At 34.4% G+C, this 15952-nt stretch overlaps 3 protein-coding genes across 4 annotated transcripts; all 3 read left to right on the top strand.

The window, feature by feature from the left end:
• Window positions 1-2865, top strand: DCTN4-p62 (dynactin subunit 4). The gene is made up of 3 exons (XM_040709433.2): window positions 1-1217; window positions 1327-1471; window positions 1551-2865. The coding sequence occupies exons 1-3, from the start codon at window positions 1038-1040 to the stop codon at window positions 2723-2725; spliced, it is 1500 nt and encodes a 499-aa protein (XP_040565367.1). The 5' UTR covers window positions 1-1037; the 3' UTR covers window positions 2726-2865.
• LOC121115237 (tubulin-folding cofactor B-like) lies at window positions 2865-3833 on the top strand. Its single transcript, XM_040709434.1, has 2 exons — window positions 2865-3149; window positions 3217-3833. Exons 1-2 carry the CDS (start codon window positions 2865-2867, stop codon window positions 3679-3681), a joined length of 750 nt encoding a protein of 249 aa, XP_040565368.1. The 3' UTR covers window positions 3682-3833.
• Window positions 3834-5089: 1256 nt separating this feature from the next.
• Window positions 5090-10283, top strand: Setx (probable helicase senataxin). Of its 2 annotated transcripts, XR_011779458.1 has the most exons (5): window positions 5090-5565; window positions 5643-6407; window positions 6476-6654; window positions 6729-9973; window positions 10047-10283. XR_011779458.1 is itself a non-coding variant. In XM_071887448.1 (2 exons), exons 1-2 carry the CDS (start codon window positions 7106-7108, stop codon window positions 10155-10157), a joined length of 2979 nt encoding a protein of 992 aa, XP_071743549.1. In that variant the 5' UTR covers window positions 6797-7105; the 3' UTR covers window positions 10158-10283. The 2 variants fall into 2 exon arrangements, 1 of the variants encoding a protein (XP_071743549.1); XM_071887448.1 differs by lacking the exons at window positions 5090-5565; window positions 5643-6407; window positions 6476-6654 and having other exon boundaries at window positions 6797-9973.
• Window positions 10284-15952: the final 5669 nt, after the last annotated feature.

The following is a 15952-nucleotide window of genomic DNA, read 5'->3' as shown; positions in this document are numbered from 1 at the left end:
AACTTCGGTTTGCTTTTAGGAGGAATTAAGTGTATTTTGCCGAAACAGCTAATTAATAATTATTAATACAGATTGAGATGTATAGCTATGCTTATTATAAAATGTGACATATATATACATATAGTAGACCTAGTTTATGCGCACTATTTAATTTTTTTTTTCTTATAGATTGTACCATTGTAGCTCCTGCACCTTAAATCCTCAGATACACAGTCCCTTATTGTTTTCTCATAGCAGCCCAGATCCCTCGCCATAGCCCTCATGGACCTGGTAGGGTCATCCTCAACCATCTTCTTCACCTTGTCGACAAAGTTGGTGTCCCTGACCTTCCTGTCGGCGCCCTCCTCTTTGGGTGCCCTCTTTAAGGTGGCATCAACCTCCCAGGTGTCCTGTAGCTTCTTACGGATACGCTAAACAGTCCGTAAATTCACTCCTAAAGTTGAAGCAATCGTTGAATTGGAGATTTCACCTCCATTATTAACCAATGCCATGACTACGGCGGACCTCGAAAGCTCCTCGTTCCACTTATAGCTCTTTATCTGCTCATATGATGACGGCATGATGCTAACTGAACTACGTATCGTCAGCTGACGAGAATAGTTTTCCTATTTGGTAACCGGTCTTTTATTTGATAATGTCGTCTTCAAGCTATCAAGGTTTAAAGTAGGCGACAATTTGATCCCCGCTCCCTGTATCTAAAAGTGGACCAAACACAAGAGCTATATATTAAACTGTGGTCTATGCCGGTCTTTTTATACATTATAGTTTGACTAGTTAGTTGTAGCGTAGGTGGTAACTAGTATTGAATAATGAATAAATAACACTGAATAATGAGTCAGCATGACTCATTTCTAGCTTTAATTCCCACTGAACCTCATGTTCCCTCAGTTGAATGACGTCATTATTAATTCCAAATCAAGGAGGAGCTCCGCCTTTTCTCTAAGCTTCTATTGACTATTATTAATTCCATTTAATTTGGAGTGGACTCCCTTGACTAAGCCTCCTTAGCCTTTTCCTGATTGATTGAGGTATCCAGAATGACAGAAGTGAAGGCAGGCTACCCCGAGATGCCGGTGTCCATCCCCTGCCCCTTCTCGGAAGAGCTTCTGAAGAAAGTTCGTTACACTTGCACCTGTGGTGTATCCAGCCCCTTGAGTCGTATGTACTTCTGCCGGCACTGCTTTGAAATTCGGTGCTACTACTGCGTTCTACATGAGGTCTCACACTCAATACGTTACTTTATACATAGATATTCATTATTTTTTCAATTAATTAATTAGTTTGATTTTGAATGAGTGAATTAATGGGGAATTATTTGTAACTTAGGTGGACTCTCATTACTGCCCCAATTGCCTTGAAAATATGCCCTCTGCAGAAGCACGTATGAAACAAAATCGGTGTGCCAATTGCTTCGATTGCCCTTCTTGTGGTCATACTCTAAGTACAAGGGCCACTTCGGATGTTCCAGCAAGTATGTTGGACTCGCTCCTTATTGTTTAATCAATTTTTCTAAAGACCGCATCTGCATCTCTTTTTGTTTCCCTTTTCAGATCCGGGTGAGACGCCAAGGAAAGTGTACTATTTGTCTTGTGTATTTTGTCGTTGGTCATCCCGTGATATTGGTCTTTCAAATCAGAAAGTCACTTCAGGGGGATGGCCTGAAAAAGAAAATCCCAATACAAATAGAATTTCTGTTCTTCTAGAGCATTATCGCTCTATCGCACAGAAAGACAAACTTGAGAAGGAGTCAAAGAGGCAAATGGGACGAAAACTTAATTATCTTCAACTTTCTGACAAGTATGGTCTAGCTAGAAAACGTGCTGGACTCCCCCCTCTACCAGTTGGTACATCCTCAGACTTTGATAAGTCCGTTCCCTCTGTCACACCAAGTACGGCTGTAGACATAGATGAATTAGAAGCGGAGGAATCTGTCAATGAACAAGTTTCTAATGCTGATATCTACAATGTTACGAATATGCTTTGTCGTTTATCTCAGACGGATACGCAGCCTTCCCATGTCAAGGACATTTATCCTCTCCATATGCATTTAGTTATTAAGAGGTCTCAGAGGTGTAGGAAATGTGAACATAATTTGAGTAAACCCGAGTATAATCCAACATCGATTAAATTTAAAATCCAACTGGCTGCATTTTATCATGTCCCTGACATCTCCATTTATTCTTCAAAGGGACCATGGAAATCAGGAGAAGAAACACAGTTTATATTGAAATTAGTGAATCCAACTCAACATGCAACTGAAATTGAGTTTTTAGATACTGCGGGTGTTCAAGAATTCCGAATTATAGACGAAGAAATGCGAAAAAAACAAGCTGAGGCGAAGAAAGCTCATTCAAATACAATCGGATCCTTGCTAAGACAACAGTCACTCATAAAAGCTTCTGATAGACATCAAGTTAATGAAACCGCTAAAGTCGTGCTACCGAAAGGAAAGATACATCTGCCTCCCAGGGATGATGCCGCAGAGTTTGATGATTCGGGTCCTGATCTCCATAAAGACGACGATAAAAATGTAATTGCATGGAGAAAAGGAAATAAAGTTGGCGTTTTAATGACAGCCATTCCAGACGGCAGTGATGATGAAATTGTGGTCTCCTTTGGACTGAAATTTTTATATACTAATACTATCTCTGCCTTAGACAAGAAGGATGTTCAAACTGCGGATATTGTTATTCCAGTTTATGTTAAACTTGGAAAAATATGTTAAATTATGAATTATATATTTTAATTTGTGTTACACCTTTATGTAAATGTCATTAAAAAAAATTGATACACACCACACATCTGAAATAAGATCTTACTCTATTTTTTAAACTCATCTCTAATATTTTAATCAATCGTTATAGATGGATAGCGAAGTGCGAGTCATCACCGAGTCATTTGTCAACGTTTTCATTTCTTCAACTATTAATTCCTTCACATCTGAGAAAAGGTTTCCAAAAGATCTCACCATAGCCGACCTCAAAGGTAAACTGGAACTCATAACTGGTTGCTCAAGTGGGTCTATGAAAATATCTGTGCATGATGATGAATCTGGCAAAAAAGTATGTGATTTATCGGACGATAACGTCTTACTGGGCTCTTACCCCATTGATTCTGGGTTTCGTTTACATGTCGTGGATCATAGTAAAGTAAGTTATCTCTTTTTCTATCGCTTTAATACCAACTTAATGTTTAATATATTACTTTTTATAATAGTCAGTTGGTGAATATGAAAACACTCAGGGTGTACAAAAATTTGAATTATCCGAAGAGGAATACTCCAAACGTAATGATACGGTCCAAAGCTTTCTTAAGCGTAACAAGGTTGGAAAATATAATGAAGAAGAAATGAAGAAATTGGAAGAAGAAAAGAATTATCAACTGGAAAAGGACAAGGAATTGGCAGCAAAAATGGAAGTTGGTAATCGTTGCTCTATTACAGTTCCCGGTAATATTTCGGATCGTCGTGGTGAAGTTAAATTTATAGGAAATGTTCATTTCAAACCTGGGATATGGGTGGGAGTTCAATACGATGAACCCTTTGGAAAAAATGACGGCTCAGTCGAAGGCAAACGATACTTTAAGTGCAAGGATAAATACGGAGGATTTGTTAAAATCTGTTTTGTATCAGTTGGAGACTATCCTGAAAAAGAAATCGATTTATCTGATGATGAAATTTAAGTCACATTCCAGCCTTAACTTATTTTTTCAAACACATTCACTTGTATTTCAGTAAAATTTGATACATATTCTAATTTCATAATAATTTGCTAATGAAACTTACTAATTTATTATACACTAAACAAAGTATTAAAATTGATCATTGTCCATAATTATTTGGTAGTATTATAAGTATTATTTCAAGGATAGTATATTTCTTATTTTTGCATTTAAAAGTTGATATTTTATAGAGATAATTTTGTATGAGAAGATTGATGCTAGCGATTACAAAAATTACGGATCTGATATGATTGTTTTTTCGATCATATCAATTCAAGTTATCTATCATTTTTGGAGATCAAATTTATTGTTATTTTTTCCTAATAATGAGATAATAACATGATTAAGAGATAATTATTTTTAGATCCAGAAAGGGGCTTATTTTCTGTAAGGTTTCATGCTAATTTCAATTATTTATTTATATTTTATATGGGATCACATCAGGGACGCTGTTAGGATTATTAAACTGGGAGTGATAGATTATATAACATCTAAAGGGAATATTCCCATCGCCCCAACTGCACCCATGGATCACATAGTCTTGAGAAAAACAAACCGATAAGAACCCGAAGTCTTTTTAAGTTTTCATGCGAGGGTCAAGTACATACATTTTGGGTTTCCGTATGTTTGAAGCAGTGTATATATCAGAATATGCAAGGCTTGGTCAAAGATATTATCTATGATTTTTTTTAAATTTACAACGATCTTAAAATCCCCATATTTTTCACATCTAATTGTGAGTGCGAGGCCCAGGCGTTCTTCATTTTCAAAATAAAGTGGGATGTAACTCTTCGATCAGGCTCTAGTTCAATAATTAATTATATTCATTTGTTTTTAACTTTTTGTGGATGCAAAAAAAAAAAAAAAAAAAAAAAAATGACTGAAGGTCAGTATTGAAATCAAAAAAATATCTCCATAGAAATAAATACAAATTCAAATAATAATTTTTACAAATCACTACATTATCATATCTGATATCAACCTTGAATATTTCGTTGAGTTGCTATTTGCTAACACTATTTATACATTGCAATAAATTAAATGAATATTGCTTCAATGCGTTTATAAATTAATAATGATTAATTTATGCTCTTTAAAATGTCGTAAATTTATTTTTGAAAACTATAAGTTTAAGAAAAGTAAAACTTTTGTTCCCTTCATAACAAATGTTTAATTGCTCAATATTCATTTAATGATGTAATACTTATTTATAAAAGTATAAGTCATTTCCTTATGGGGAATTTAGTGGAATTGGGGTTGTTTAAATGTTCCCCATTGTAATTAGATATTATTGTATATACATAGTGGTGTATTTTAATAATAAGTACGTAACGTTCAGCGCTACCAACTGTAAAAAGATTGAAGAAACAGTGGTGGTAGATTCTGAAATAAGTGGCAGCGAGCACGTAATCGGTAATCCACAGTGTACACAAGTTGCCCCATACTTTAAATTTCATAGTCGCCTAGTTGCTCAGTTACTTTTATAGTAGTAAATGTAGTATAAACTACAGGGAAAAATACCTCCGAGTATTTTTTTTCCTTCATGCACCTTTTTCTAAAGCTGATCAAGTTCTCGGATGATGACATCCACTGGAGAGTGGGTTCTTCGAAGGGTCGGAGTGAAGGAGCCAGAATTCACACTCCAAGATCATGTGTCTCAAGTGAGTCTAGGACGTGGAGAAGGGAATTCCAAGCAGTGCCTCTCTGTCTTCGTGTCTCGTCAACATGCCTTGCTCAACAAAGTCTTGGGAGATGACGGACTTCCCTATTGGAAATTGAAGCACATCTCTCGCACGACCTACACCTATGTCAATGGAATCGAATTAAATCTCGATGCGGAAATTAGTAAGTTGAAGAACAGTTGTATTAATTAAATGATTAAAAGTTAAAACTAAGTAAGATAATGTTTATGATTGAAACAGGGCTCAACGACAAAGATCTCATCTCCCTTGGAGAAAATTTCAGTTCTGAGCAATGCGAAGGACAAAAAAGTCGATTTCTTTTCCGAATATTAGCTCCAACCCTTTGGAATAGCGTCAATGAGGATGTCGACCCCATTGATGCCACTCAAAATATCCTTGAATCAGATACTCCTCCCCGAGTTCGCAGTCCAATTATGAAAATAGAACCGGGTCAACTCATTCTTTCAGAAACCACGTCTAATAGTATTAATAATGTCTATCCCCTTCATATTGTTGACTCCTTTTCCAAAAAAAACCTTTTTGATTTTGATTTGGGATTGAATAATATTGATTCTAAGTTCTCAAAAAGTAAATCTGAACCAGACTGCTACTATGATCATTCTCATAATACAGCTTCTTCCACCACCACTGCTCCTCTGCTTAAAAGTATCTCATTATGTTCTGATATAAAGAAAGAAAAATATTTTCAATCCATTGATGCTCATTCAACCAACTTATCAAACACCACTGATGAAACACGTTGTAGATCTGAAATCATTCCGAGTGAAACAAAAATGGTGGAGGAACATGAGGGAATGTTCAGTCAAGTAGAGGAAGTGATTATACTTGATGACAGCGAAGAAAACGATTTTCTAAGCAATACTTTTAGTAACAACCATCATGATAAAGAAGTTAAAATAAAGGCCGAACCGAATCGTTTTGAAGAGGACATTGAAGAAGGAGAGGAGGATGATGACATTCAAATCATCCTTCCCCCGGAAAAAGGTTGTAATTTTATTTTAATTTAGTAAGATGTATTAATTGGACTCAGTTTATCCTTGTTTTATGTTTAGAAATTGATATAATAGATTTGGATGAAACAGAGCTTGAACTTGATGACAGTCAGAAGAATTTATATCATCGAATTGCACTTAAAATTAAAACTGAAGTGGAATCCCCTATCAAGAGAGACATTGAGGAGGATCCAGCATATAATCAAAAAAACAGTGACGATAATGATAGTGATGATGATGTAGGTTTAATTAACTAATTAAAAGACGATATTTATTTTTCTTATTGATTGGTGGGTTTTTTCTCAATTTTCAGATAATATTTTTGGGAGAAAATGAAAATCCGTTTGAGAGTGCAGAGGCTAGATTACTGGAAAAATCAAAAAATGAAAAGACAAAAAGTCCATGTAGGAGTGAGGAACCTCAAGAGCCTCTAGAAACAAATGCACCCCAAAAATCCAATAATTTTGTAGCATTGAATCCAATAATTGTAAAAGGCTTAAAACTCTCAGAGACTGAACTATCTAAAAGTACTTCCAATCACCACAGACCACCATTATTAATAGATCCCTTGCCACAGTTGAAGAAAAGAGGGGTTTGAGTCGAAGCAAATCTAAACAACCCAATAAAACCTCGGAAGACAATATAAAAAAATCATCACCTTTGTCGATTAAAAAAGTTGACAAATCACTAATGAAAGCAAAAAGATCTGAAAAACTTAAGCAAATTGCCGATAAAGAATCAAATATCCTTAAGAAAAGGTTAAAAAATAAATTTGCCACTGCCCAAGTCTCTACTACATCATCTGCTTCCAAAAGTGAAAAAAGGGATTTAGAACATTGTAGTTCTTTGGTTGTCGATGATCAATCAAAAAATAATTTAAAACGCTCCAATAGTGAGGCATCATCATCTAGTGTTCAATCAAAGAAATCTAAACCTTCTTCAATCGATGAAAATTCAATTCCTAGTAGTGAAACTAATAATGTGTCATTTAAAGTTCCTGAGATTCCCATAGTGTCTAAAAAGCTTAGAGTTCATGCAGAAACGGTTTCAGATCATGATGGACGTAAACGAATAGCAAAATTAAAGTTTGCTAATATGATAACTAATACTTCTTCTCAAGATGTGGCTAAAACTCTCGTGAGCACTTCAAAAGTTTTATCTTATCCTAGCATTAGTGAGAAGCCTCCGAGGAAAGTAAGGTGGAGTAGTCAACTCATCACTATAAGGGAAATACCGAGCATAGGTAAAAGCCTCAAAGTGAACCAAAAGAAAGATTGCCCTAATCCCATCAGTACATCTAGACTTGATCCTCCTAAGCCTCCTGTACAAAATGACTTTACTATGGATGAAATATTAACCCACATTTTGTCATGGAATACTTCTTGGCTTGAAGAGCAAACCCGTGTCAAAGTTTCTCCTAGAGTTGATTTAAACCGATATAAGATGACTCATGTACCTCCCGTTTTCGATAACTACAAAGATTATTGCCATATATTTTTCCCTCTTATGTTCCATGAACTGTGGCAAACTGTTTACCGAGACTATTTACGACAAAAAGAAAATCCTATTCGGCAAGTTACTGAGATTTTGGACGTGAGAATGTGTAGAGAGGTTTCCTCGTTTAGTGCACGTTCTCTACTTACATCTCATGACAGATTTGATTCACATTATATTCCTCGAGGAGCACTCATCAAAATCAATTTTTTTAAAAATTCTGGTTCTAAATCTATCGTTAGACCTTGTTTTGGTTTCGTTACAAGTAATAGACTTATTCCTAATAACAGTTCATCTATCTGTGATAATCTCTTAAAGTGTTATCCAAGTTCTATAAGAGATCAACTGACTTTTATTAACGATTATTCTGTGATTGTCCTCCCTAATGTCTTAGTAAACATTAAAAAGTTTTTACAAACTAAACTTCCAGTCGTAGAGCTTATTTCTATCATAAATCCATCTTTAAGACTTTTTAGTGCTGTGATAGACGCGAAAAAGTCCCCACTGTTTCCCAGTTTATTAAGACATGAAGATTCATCCAGTGTTAAAGCAATCTCTAGCTCTCAGGCTTATGATGCTCCTCATTTGAACAAATTAAATCCTATTCAAAGAAAAATAGTTATAGATACTGCTGAGACTTGCATTTTGTCTCCTAAGCCATCGGCATTTTTGTCTTTAATACAAGGGCCACCGGGTACTGGAAAATCAACTGTTATTTCTTCACTTGTGATCCAAATTATGTCGAGGTTTAATATCCAAGGAGAAAAAAAACCTCCAAAGATTTTACTTGTTGCACCATCTAATTCAGCAATTGACTCATTGGTCAAAAAGTTACGACGATTGGCCCCGGAAATGAAATTGATCCGAGTTGGACAGTTGAACAGTATGGACAAACAAGTGAAAGAGATTGAACTGACTCGAATTGTAAACAATAAATTAAATGAAATGGAATCGCAACTAGGGACTAATGAATCTATTCAGCGTGAAATAACTCATCGTCAAGAAGAAATCAATCATATCGGTCATGAAATAGAGAAAGCCATTTCCTCGTCGAAAATTAATCTTCTTCAAAGAAAATTAAAGGATGAAACATTCAAGCTAAAACGAGCTAAAAAGAGTATACAAACTCTGAGTAATTACGAGAAGGATAAAAAAAGACAAGAGATAACGCGAACCACTTTAGATGATGCTGATATTGTGGCAACTACGCTCTCGAGTTCCTTAAATGGACAAATGACCAGCCATTTTTTACGTGATAAATACAAGCCCGGAAGGAACTTTTCTATTTGTATTGTCGATGAAGCAAGCCAATGTGTGGAACCAGAGGGCCTTATTCCACTAAAATTAGGGTTTTCTAAATTAGTTATGGTTGGAGATCCGGAACAGCTACCAGCTACAGTTAGTTCAATAAAAGCTAAGGATCTCAGTTATGGACAGTCTCTCTTCAATCGACTTTTCAAAAGCTCGAGGAACAGTGATACTAATACGAGTATTCATTGTTTGAAGATTCAATATCGAATGCATGGGGATATAGCTCGTTGGCCAAATCATTATTTCTATGGTGGAGAGTTGACAAATGGCGTATCATGGACATCTAGAAACTCGGACTTATTTCCCCTTAAGCTTTTTGATCTTTCGTGGACAAAAATGGAGGAGACTAACAATGAAAAAAGCATCTTTAATACAAAAGAAGCCAAATTTGTTGCTACATTAATATCAGAAATAAAAAAAGAACCTCATATCATTCCTGGCAACAAAACCATAGGAGTCATAACCTTTTACTCTCAGCAAAGAAAACATTTAAGCCTGGAACTACAAAATCTCGGAATTGAGACTTCTGATGGAAAAAGAATATCGAAGTCAGCTGTAACTGTCTGTACAGTTGATGGATTTCAAGGATCAGAGTGTGATATTATTGTTTTATCATGTGTTAGGAGCAGTAAACAAAATGATATTCATACATCGTCGTCTATTGGATTCACCGGAGAATCTGAGAGACTAAATGTTGCTTTAACTCGTGCAAAATATGCTCTCTACATCGTGGGAGACTTTCAAACTCTTTCGGTATTTATTTATTTTACAAATGATATTCGCTAATAAAATATTTGCCTCAATTAACTGTCAATTTATTTTTTAGAAGAGTTTAATGTGGTCTGATTTACTTAAGGATGTTAGAAAAAGAAAGTGCATTGTCAATATCGGTGAAAACTACGACTCCAAAACATTAAGATCACAGTTTTTGAAATAATAGTATATTTCTATTGCATATATTGGTGCCAAACAATTGCACACTTACCTATGTTAATACTAATAATTATTCATTCTTTTTTTCGTGTTCTGAAATACACATGTCATTGTGATTATTTGAAAATTAGCGGGAGTACCCGGCATTACTACTAAGGGTTATTTGTTGAACTATAATAACACAAAGATTTTCAATATCTTTGTAGCCCACTTCATCATGCAGTCAAATTTATACATTTCACCTCTTTTATATCGATGAGTAATTATGCCCAGGTTTAAATTTAAGCAGTTCTATAAAAATGATAAGTATTTTACAAAAAATTTATAAAATATTTAACATAACATCCTAAAAAATTGCAGACACAAATACTAAAGGACTTCTTTACATCAGTTAAGAAAGGGGATACTTGGGTAAGTTGTACAGATTTTTACAAGCACGTTTACGGTGCTCTTAATTTTTGCTTTTTTATCATTTTTCTTTATACAAATTTATTAAGACCTCAATACACAAATATATCTAGCCTGTTAACATCAATATCCCCATAAACTCTATCTTGATGATCCTCCAACAACAGAAGGATAATGAATATATGTTAATGCCTTGTTTCTGGAACGTAGCCTCGTCATTACTGTTGAGAATAAGATATGATTTGTCTGTCATCCAGCTTAACATAATTCGGAGGTGATCAACTTACCCCACCGATTCCATGTTTAAACTTTGCCTATGGTCTACTAAAATTCCACATTTATATGGTAATTTATGTAATATTGGCATAAGAAAATAGATATAGTATTCTAAAATGTAATTCAATTTCTTATAAACATGAACAAATAAAAGTCGAAGTAACTTACCTAAAGTTCACTGATTTTTATTTCACTTCTAACTGAGGCGTTCAGTCACTTTTGAATAATTTTTAAAAAGAAAGGGGGAGGGCAAAGGAAATAATACCATATGATCAATGTTAATAGAAATACAAGGTTATACCATCAATGATGGCCCATCATGTAAAATGACACTTGAACGTGATCAACGGATTTCCATTCAAGCACTCAAAAAGAACAAACTGCACCCGGAGGGGTTAAAGAAAACAGCCCAGGCCAATTCCCTCAAGTCCATGACTGCCTTTACAAGAAATCTCGGGATTTCACACCAGACTGTACTGAGAGCTATAAAAAAGATGGTGGAAATAGCCTTGTGAGGGTGAGATGGCCACTTTTGACATCAGCAATAAAAGAAACCTATCTCCTTGGTTGTAAGACTCTTTTGAACTCCTTTTTAACACTTTTGGCCCCCTATCGCCCTGATGCCAACCGTATCGACTACAACTTTTGGGTGCATATCGAGGGGAAGGCCTGCAGTGTCCGTCATTCAAAGACGGATCCCCTCAAAGCCCCTTTCAACCAGCACTAGGACACCATGCCAGAGGACTATATCTGTAGCGGTTTCCATGCCGTCTGCTACCACCTGAAAGCCATAAATGCCGTTAAGCGCGGCTACATTAATGATTAAGAGAGCTCAGACACACATCTATTTATAGTATTAATTTGTTGAAATTCTGTTATTAATTTATACATTATATGTTTTTGAAGTTTAAAACTAAAAGTGTACAGATTTTAATGGACCACTCGGTACTGTAAATACATATGAACTATGATATCAGAGAGCAATAATAAAAACAAAGAAACAGTGTTAAATATTCGATCTACATGCAAAACGCCGGTAATATTTCATTAATACGACTACATTACTATTTCTCTATCAAAAATATGCATTTGATATATTTCAGGGAGATACATGTATCACTCTGCATAGACGTTCGATGCTAAATGCACATGCCTGCAATATTTCATTCATACGAATAGATTGTTATTTCATGCATCAAAATATTAGGGGCATCCACATTGGGTAAGCTGGAGGGTGTAGCGCCCCCAAATTAAGAAATTTTCGCTTTTGACTAGATTTTTTTGGTCAAGATGAAAAATTTTTAGGCAAAAATAGTTGTAAAATTTTTTTTGCAAAGATTTATTTCCTTAAAATAATTTGGGTAAATGATGTAGCAGAGCAAAAAATTTAATATTTGAATTTAAAAAAAAAAATTTAATCAAATTTTTTCCCAAATTTTTTTTGTGTATAGTTATGTATTTTTGAAAAAAAAATTCATATTTAAAACTTAATTTTTGATTTCTTTTTCCAAAAAATTTAATTTTTATGAATAGGTATGGATTTTGTAATTTTTTTTCAAAAAATTTTCCTTTTTGGATTTTTTTTTCAAAAAAATTCTCCTGGTTTCCCCTTCCCCCCAAAAAATTTAGTCCTGCCGACACCCCTGAATATGTTTATGATATACATCATGGATCACTATAAACTCTAACCCCTGTGACTGTTTTTCATACAGACAGACTTTGTTTTATTAATATATATATAGTGTTGGATATATGACAAATACCCAGGTAAAAACGGGAACTTGTCAATAAATAAAAGATCCCGCTTTTGCAGATAATACACTGGGGTTTTTTCCCATCGAAGTTCTGTTTACGAGTCCACAGTTACGGTTATTACCCGGTCACATCACATCCCTCTTATTGGTTGAAGAACACTTCTACATGAATGAAAACATCATTTGCAAAACAATAAACACATAAACTAAAGCTATTTAGAAATAAACTTTTATGTCCTATTTTTAATTTTCTTCCCATCAAAAGCTTTTTCAATTCTTATTTTTTTATTTACAGCCTGTTGCAAAAAAATAAATAAAAATAAAAATCTTCGAACATGTACAAAAATACATCATAATATATTGTTATCTTTTTTGAGTTCAATAAACATGAAAAGCTAGGTGCTTAGGTTAAGCATAAATGATGCATGAATATATAGATAGGTGCAAAATAGTTGGAAAGTCAATGAATGAAGCTAACTTCGTTTCAAAGTGATTGGCTCGCTATATTATTGTTGATTTAGCATTCCTTATCCAGGAATTTCTAGCAGCAATAATGATTTAATTCTAATTTATTAATAGGAAAAATCGCACGAGCTTAGGTGTTCAAATGGATAAAATTGTATGACATTGAACAATATGGACAGATATGTCAACAGCCCCCTAAAACTTCAATGTGCAGTAAAAATGGGTGGTCGAGACTGTCCAACGGTCAGTTAATATGTATCTATAACATTACATAACAAAATAAATTTTTTTTTAATTTGTAGAAATCTTATGATTTAACGTAATTAATAAAATAGACAATTTTGTACCATCAAGAACATTTTGCAAATGCTTGAAAAGGTATAAATCGCTTGGTGCCAGGTCTGGACTATCCGGCGGATGTGATAGAACCTACCATCCAAGCTCTCGGAACTTCTGGCGCGTTGTTAAAGATATGTCTTGATGGAATACAACACCCGTTCTATTGGCCAATTCTGGTCGCTTCTGGTCGATCGCCTGTTTCAATCGGGTCAGCTGTTGACAATATAAGTTCTAATGGAGTGTCTTGCCCGATGGGAGTAGTTCATAGTAGATTATCCTTTTCCAATCCCACCAAACACATATCACAACCTTCTTGACAACCGTTTGAGCCACTTCCCCATGATTTGACCTCGATATTTTTTGGCTGTTGCTCTCGTATGTGATCTATTTTTATTGCCAGTCACCATACACTCAAAAATGGATCGATTTCGTTACGTTTCAGCAAAGAGTCGCAATCATCAATTCTATCCAAAAAGTTATTTACGTCAATTCGTGTGGCACCCATACATACCCATGAGCTTCTTCTTAAGACCAGTCTTATGCAAATCGTTCCAAAAGGGTTTCTTAATCTTCAGTAACTAAGAATAAGCGTTCACATGTCGGTCCAACTCGACGATTTCCATTATTTATCGACATTTGTAATGATTGCTTTTCCGAGTACGTGCCTAATATTCGACGTCAATATTACCAGAACGGAATCGTTGAAACCAGTGCTTTGCTGTTTTATTTGATACTGTATTGGGTCCATAAACAGTTAAAAAAAAATCACCTTGGTCATACTTATACTGAATAATGTTTGAATTTTCCCTTTTTATATTTCTATTTTGGAATGCTGAAACACACAATTGGCATCACCAAACTCAAAACTGTAAATGAACTATTTTTAAGTGTACGCTTAACCTTTAAGCATACTTTAAGCTTTTTCTGGTGTAATATATTAATTGTGAGATATACCTCACTAAAAACAATTAGCGAAAAACGCTCAGAACTTTTTACGTACCCTAAGTAATGGTGTAATTTTTAACTATTTTAATAAAAATGACTAAAATATAAATATTCTGTTCCACAGGGTAAGGTTCAAATGCCCAATGTTACATTACTTATAAATATATAATAACTGTACAATTTGATCAGGTCAACATGATATGATAGTATTAATAAATAGTTAATAATTAAAATGGCCAATGTTCTAATTAAATACTGCATTTTAAGATGAGGAAGTTACTACTTGTACAAGTTGCTTATACAAATTGCAACTTTTATACATTTATAAGACAGGAATAATAATAATTCAAACTTTCCATCCCCTTGAATTAAAAACAAAAGGTTATTCATAAAGCGAAAGCCAAGATTAAGTTCGTAGTTATATCGTGTTCCACGTGTTATATCATTTGATATAACGTCTAAATTTAACTCATTGACTTTTTTTCTTCAAAAAATCAAGCAAATTTGCACTTTACTTCACAGTACAGTTTACCAGCACATTTTTATCATCATAAAAGCAACACACTAATACAAATATATGCAAAAGTAAGAAAATAAATAAAAGTAAAAATAGTAATTTAACTATTTTATAGAAATATTTTCCGGACTTATACCTTGGATTTTTAGGGTCAATGAACTTTGAACTACAATATATATGTCTGCATAAAGCGTTTTAAATTTGCATAATTTGTAGACATATTTTATGTACTTATCAGACGAAATTTTCAATCTCTTCCTCTTTTATTTAAAACGGATTTTATTTCAAATGACTGACGTAATCATAGAAAAAGTTATATTAAATATGACAACTATTATATCGATTGGAGAGGTTCTGTGCGAGGAAATGATAACTTTCTGTAATTTTGCATAGGTAGATATGTATCTCAAACACCTTCTTCTTTTTGAATTTTTTAAATCAAACGAAAAATATCATCGTAGCAAGATCAACGGCTGAGGGCATCAACTCTTCTTTGTGTGGGTCACACTCCAACAGAGGTGGCCCAGGTGACAGGAACGGCTCGTAAGACCCTCTACAATGTTGGGAAGAGGTTAGATCGGAACTAAATCATCAGAAGGAAAGAGGGATATGCAAAAATCCCATAATTAATGCGGATGCTCACAAGGATGGCATCAAAAAGGACCCAACCAAGTCTGTGCACGCCCATGACCAGAAACTCAACGTCAGTCACACGATCGTGTTGAAAAATATGAAAAAGATTTGGGACGAAGCTCTCCCCCCCATAATGAAAGCTTCATGCTTAAAAAAATAAAGGAAATTCATTCGAACATACGAGGATTAATATTATATTCGAATTTTAACATATACTAAAAATGCACATGAATTATGAATGATAATCATAAGAGACCAATAACAGAAACAAACAGAAACAGTACTCTTGTTATACATGCACACGCCTGCAATATTTCATTAATACGACTACATGATTATTTCTTATATAAACATATTTAGATGATTTATATCAGGGAGCACTATTTACAGTGCACCCTGTATATACTTTGGATGCTACATGCACACGCCTGCAATATTTAATTAATATAACTACATAGCTAT

The sequence above is a fragment of the Lepeophtheirus salmonis genome, chromosome 3 (genome assembly GCF_016086655.4).
Source record: "Lepeophtheirus salmonis chromosome 3, UVic_Lsal_1.4, whole genome shotgun sequence".
In the NCBI taxonomy this organism is placed as follows: Eukaryota; Metazoa; Arthropoda; class Copepoda; order Siphonostomatoida; family Caligidae; genus Lepeophtheirus; species Lepeophtheirus salmonis.
The sequence above is the reverse complement of the archived record's forward strand: the minus strand, read 5'-3'. Positions and strand labels throughout refer to the sequence as shown.

Excerpts from the sequence above, each read along its gene's own strand:
- LOC121115237 (XM_040709434.1), top strand. The coding sequence starts at position 2,865 with ATGGATAGCGAAGTGCGAGTCATCACCGAGTCATTTGTCAACGTTTTC. Across the intron at positions 3,150-3,216 it reads ATGTCGTGGATCATAGTAAA|TCAGTTGGTGAATATGAAAA; the intron begins GTAAGTTATCTC and ends TTTTTATAATAG.
- DCTN4-p62 (XM_040709433.2), top strand. The coding sequence starts at position 1,038 with ATGACAGAAGTGAAGGCAGGCTACCCCGAGATGCCGGTGTCCATCCCC. Across the intron at positions 1,218-1,326 it reads ACTACTGCGTTCTACATGAG|GTGGACTCTCATTACTGCCC; the intron begins GTCTCACACTCA and ends TTTGTAACTTAG. Across the intron at positions 1,472-1,550 it reads CACTTCGGATGTTCCAGCAA|ATCCGGGTGAGACGCCAAGG; the intron begins GTATGTTGGACT and ends TTCCCTTTTCAG.
- Setx (XM_071887448.1), top strand. The coding sequence starts at position 7,106 with ATGAAAGCAAAAAGATCTGAAAAACTTAAGCAAATTGCCGATAAAGAA. Across the intron at positions 9,974-10,046 it reads GAGACTTTCAAACTCTTTCG|AAGAGTTTAATGTGGTCTGA; the intron begins GTATTTATTTAT and ends TTTATTTTTTAG.